The sequence below is a fragment of the Mytilus trossulus genome, chromosome 10, assembly GCF_036588685.1.
Source record: "Mytilus trossulus isolate FHL-02 chromosome 10, PNRI_Mtr1.1.1.hap1, whole genome shotgun sequence".
Taxonomy (NCBI): domain Eukaryota; kingdom Metazoa; phylum Mollusca; class Bivalvia; order Mytilida; family Mytilidae; genus Mytilus; species Mytilus trossulus.
The window spans coordinates 39,118,754-39,124,015 of NC_086382.1; the positions used below are offsets into that span (position 1 = coordinate 39,118,754).

Consider the following 5,262-nt stretch of genomic DNA (forward strand, 5'->3'; position numbering starts at 1 on the left):
GGTTATATCAAGCAAAATCGTTGTCAGTTTATTTTTGACTTATATTTTTGAATGTCTCTCTGGTTTATTTCGCCTCTTTTCTGCAAATGTGGATGACAAAATTGTTTGTCACATTATTTTTCATATTTTTCATATTCTTTTTATAAACTGTATCAATGGCAATTTGTTGACAATTTCAATATAAAGATGACATTTTCATTAAATTGCTGTAATATCAATTTTTCTTAAGATGTTTATGAAATAAGTAAAGAATTCATTATTTGTAGAAATAAGAACTCTCACCAGGATTGATATCCGATATTCAAGAATGATATCCATAATCACATGTTTCAACCTTTGTATTCTTCAAGTCAGCACTAATGCGTAAAATCAATAAGTGTTAAAAAGGTTGTGGACCAAGACGTGTTTTAGAAAAATATACAAGTTAAATATCCGTATCTATTGGCATGTCTAAAACTTTATGTATAAATGCATTTAAAGGTATGCATTCTTTTGTTCTTACATTGATTATTTTCAAATATCAAATGAAAATGTTATCTGAAAGAAAACGTATTAAGATTATTAAGTTGTTTAAATGCATTTAATAACACAAGATTATTTCAATATTTGATTATACATTTGATAAATTGTGCATTGAAATTCAATGTACCATAGAAATTCTGCACTTGACGTCAAAGGATTACAAGTAATGCCAGTAGAAAAGGGAACAAATCGACATTCAAATCATAAAGCTACTATTGATTCAATTTGGTGTGAAAATTGTAAAGATAGGGAAATCACTAATATTGGAACATATGTAATACCAAAATCAACAAACCAAAATATGACGAATAGTGAAAAGTCGGGAAATGAGGGAATATTTCTGGATAGTATTCGTTGCAGCAGTGGCAAAGTTCATGAACTATCATGCGTTGGAACTGCTGATCACTCAGGTTCAAAAGGAGAACAAAACAAGAAAGACCAAATGGATAATTCAGAAAACAAGAGTGAAAAAAGAAGAAAACCCGTGACTACTTCAAAAGATAAACCTCGCCAACTTACTAAAAATATTTTATCAGAAACTACAAAAAAACAATTGCAAAATTTGCAAAATATATCAAACGATACAGAAGATATGTCAGCTGAGAAAAAGAAAAAGAAAACTAAAAAACATAAAAAGGAAAGGAAAGAGTTAATTAGTGCGGAACAAAATGTGAAATTTGCTGAAATACTGAGAAAGCGACTTGAAAGCGAATTGGCTAGACGAAATGACAATCATGTTGTTGATAATTACACAACTGTTTGTAAGGATGAAAACATCGAGGTTAAAGGCAAATTGGTAATAGATATGAAAAACGATTTATCTAAACACAAAACATCAAAAGATGTAAAGACTGATAAAGTAACGATAACGAACACAATGAAGACATACCATAGCAGCGAACGTTATACAAATAAGGATAATGAGAGTAAGCAGATGCCTAAATCGGCAAATCAAATGCATCTTAAAGATAGAATCACACCTCGTAGTGAAACTGAGCCGAAATCCGCAAACAAAATGCATCTTAAAGATAGAAACACACCTCGTAGTGAAACTGAGCCGAAATCCGCAAACAAAATGCATCTTAAAGATAGAAACACACCTTGTAGTGAAACTGAGCCGAAAGTCGCAAACAAAATGCATGTTAAAGATAGAAACACACATCGTAGTGAAAATGAGCCTGAATCCGCAAACAAAATGCATGTTAAAGATAGAAACACACATCGTAATGAAACTGAGCCGAAATCCGCAAACAAAATGCGTGTTAAAGATAGAAACACACATCGTAGTGAAACTGAGCCGAAATCCGCAAATAAAATGCATGTTAAAGATAGAAACACACATCGTAGTGAAAATGAGCCTGAATCCGCAAACAAAATGCATGTTAAAGATAGTAACACACATCGTAGTGAAAATGAAAAGCAGTCAAAAAGTAAAGCCAAATACACTTCCGAAGAGACACTGGTCAAAGATATTTATAAACAACCAAGGAAACCAACACGTATAAAATCGAACAAATATTTTAAATTAAGATACGATTCTGATCATGACGAAAATGAGGGTAGGCCAAGAAAATCCTCTCAATACAATCCTTTTCCTGTTAATGAAATGATAAACGGAAAATTTTATCGAGCAAATTCTACAAAAACGTCCCATTCTACCTTAGAACAAAGACACGTGTATAGGTCAGTGTCTAATGCATCTGTTTTCTCAAGCTCAATAGAGGTAACTGAAGAGTCTCCAGCAAATTTGTATTCTTCATATCAGAATATTCTCTTTCACTCAAACACAAAAGATGAATTGTATCGGCAAATGGGAAAGAAACACCAGTTTTCTCATGTTCATGATCGAGGCGACAAAATCGAAGGGGTTCAAAATGAACCAAAAGTAAATGCTAACAAAACTCGCTTGAGTCATACCACTAGTAAAGACAATATGACAAAAACGAACGCGAATATTAGAAACCCCACTGACAAAAATAGCAGAGATAATAATTCACGAGCGCCTAAGCCAAGATACAACGCCTGGACTATAGAATCAACAAACGAACAAGTAGCAAATGTAGATGCAAGGAACAATACATTCAGAGAAAAAGTTATCAAAGCAGCACGTCGTCCTCAAAATCGTTGCTTTTATTCAGAGGATGACGATAAAGACTTAATTTTAATAATGGTACAAGATGAAATTCAAAAACAGTACCAAAGAATAAAAGAAGTTCGTATCAAGAATGAATTAAACCAAAACGACAGACAACAAGAACAAAACGAATCAGACAATAGAAATAAAAAGAACATGAAAAGGGATTCCAAGGACCCATTTTGGGACCGTAGTAAAAATTGTAGTGCCTATAAAGATGATACAGATGTTTATTCATTCAGCAGAGAAAGTGACGAATTGCAAAGGTTAAAAGTTGATACTGCGAAAACGGACAAAAAGGCAAAGAAGAGCAAGTTCATTAACGAGACATTAAATAGAGTTTCCAGTAAAAAGACCGAAGATTCAACAGAGGATTTGAATGATGAAAACAAAGACGTGTCTACTCCTATGGTGCATGAGTCCAAGAAAGAAGAAGACAAACTTGAGGAAAAGAAAGATATGTTACAGTCCATTGTTGATATACACGATATTGGTGTTAATGTTGCGCCTCCACATCACGCACAACAAAAGGTGGAAAAACATTTCAGAGTACCGTCAAAGGTAATTAAGATATAAGTACCATTTACTTCAGATGGGATATATTTTCCTTGATTTAAAAAACGAAGTTTAACATTCTTATTGAAAAATCTAAACTTATAATTCGAGTAAACGAGGTTTAACACATTCCAATGAAGATAAACAAAAAGATAAACAATGACAGTAATCTAATTACATTTCGGTGAAAATGGCAATTCATCAAATAATAATTCCGTTGAATTTCACTTTCCTTATCTTTTTCGTTTATTCAAATATCGTTGTGAAATAGTTGTATTAAGTATTCATGTGACATTTAAAGAATTGAAAGTCAAAATGAAAAGTCCCTAAAATCAAAATCTCACACACATCAAACGATCGGATAACAATTGTCATATTAATGACATAACACAGGCAGTTCCTTAACATGTAGAATAGTATAGTAAACCTGCTTTTATAACTAGTCCAGGGTTTCCGCTGGCGGTCAAACATATTGACAACTTTTACATTAATAATAACCTTATACATTGTTTACATTTTCTACTTGCAGAAAGATTGCAACAAAGTGGTAAGGGTGGGTGGTGGATGGAGTAATATTAATGACTACTACAAAAGACATGTGCCAGTTACAAGGAGAGAATATAACAGGTCAAGCAACTATAAAGGACGATCATACCTAAGTTTCCAGTCACATTACAAATGTCCTCCAAAACTCAAGCATCATTCAAAAGTTACTAATTCTACCAGTAGAAAAGTTACATTAAATTAAAATTCCATGATCGTGTTGACAGAAGACAAATAGAAAAAACAGTGCTAGTATTTAAAATAATAAATGTATTTGATTTTTTTTAATTTTTAAATAATTATGTCTTCAAGCTAAGCAGACCAATAAGACGTGTTTCCTAGTGACAGGCGAAATTCAGGTTTAGTTGTTTTTTTCTCTCATTTTCAATTTGAGTATTATTAAATACTCTTTTTAGTAATGTTCAACGCAAAACATGAAGACAGTAGAAACGGAAGAATATCTAAAATTGGGTAGATTTTTATTAATAGACAGACGTGTGCAAGTCTGTATCTTATTGGGTATTCAAAGGCACAAGATCTATCTCCCCTCACACACTAAAGAAGTGCTAGTTAAATTGAAGGATATTTGGTTAACCACGTATATAGCTCACGTCCTTTGGCAAATACTTCATTCATATTCAGGAAAAGAACAATTTTACACTGAATGTACGAGTAATAAAATATGTAGGCTGTGCAGTCAAAAATATATGGCAAGAAAAGTAAGAATGCAACTTGAAAATACGTGCACTTATTATTGTGATCTTGTCATTTTAGACTTAAAAGTGATTTTTATTATAACGATTCTGAGACAAATCCTGTTTAATTCACCACATAAATCCGGAGGTTGGAGCCTGCATTTTTTGTTTGATACTGTATCTCATCATATTGGCTTGGCGTTTATTGTTTTGTACATAAATCATGCCGTTAGTTTTCTTCAATTGGTTTAAAAGAGGGACAAAAGATACCAGAGAGACAGTCAAACTCATAAGTCGAAAATAAACTGAAAACACCATGGCTAAATATAAAAAAGACAAACAGACAAACAATAGTACACATGACACAACATAGAAAACTAAGGAATAAACAAAACGGACACCACCAAAAACTAGGGGTAATCATTCATCATTTCGGGCCATTTTTCAGCTTGAAATGCGGTATGAGATTTGCCTAATTTCGAAAGTCGTAAACCTTAATCTGTTCGTCATTTGATATATGATGAAGACCGAAGATGGACAGTTGTCTGATTGGCAAAATGACAGAAAAATTGAAATTCCATGGTCGTCCCATCATTCATATTTACACTAAAACTGTGTAGTGTTGAGAACACAAGTGACCTAGTAGCAGTGCTTCATGTTAAATGTGATCTCTTGAATATGACAAAATCAGGGCAGCATAAAACGTATTACGAGGACAGAAGAATAGTGCAAATAATTTGTAAAATAAGCATTTATTTCGATTACAATATTTCAGTATATAACTCTAAAGGAAAATGTTTTGCCAATGTTAAT

The 5,262-nt window shown here is 32.6% G+C and overlaps 1 protein-coding gene across 1 annotated transcript; it reads left to right on the forward strand.

Annotated features, from left to right (window-relative positions):
• The first annotated feature begins 576 nt into the window (after nucleotides 1-576).
• On the forward strand, nucleotides 577-4,683 carry LOC134687322 (uncharacterized). Its single transcript, XM_063547525.1, has 2 exons — nucleotides 577-3,217; nucleotides 3,741-4,683. Exons 1-2 carry the CDS (start codon nucleotides 644-646, stop codon nucleotides 3,957-3,959), a joined length of 2,793 nt encoding a protein of 930 aa, XP_063403595.1. The 5' UTR covers nucleotides 577-643; the 3' UTR covers nucleotides 3,960-4,683.
• Nucleotides 4,684-5,262: the final 579 nt, after the last annotated feature.

Coding starts and splice junctions, on each gene's coding strand:
- LOC134687322 (XM_063547525.1), top strand. CDS start 644: ATGTACCATAGAAATTCTGCACTTGACGTCAAAGGATTACAAGTAATG. Junction 3,218..3,740: donor ATTTCAGAGTACCGTCAAAG/GTAATTAAGATA, acceptor TTCTACTTGCAG/AAAGATTGCAACAAAGTGGT.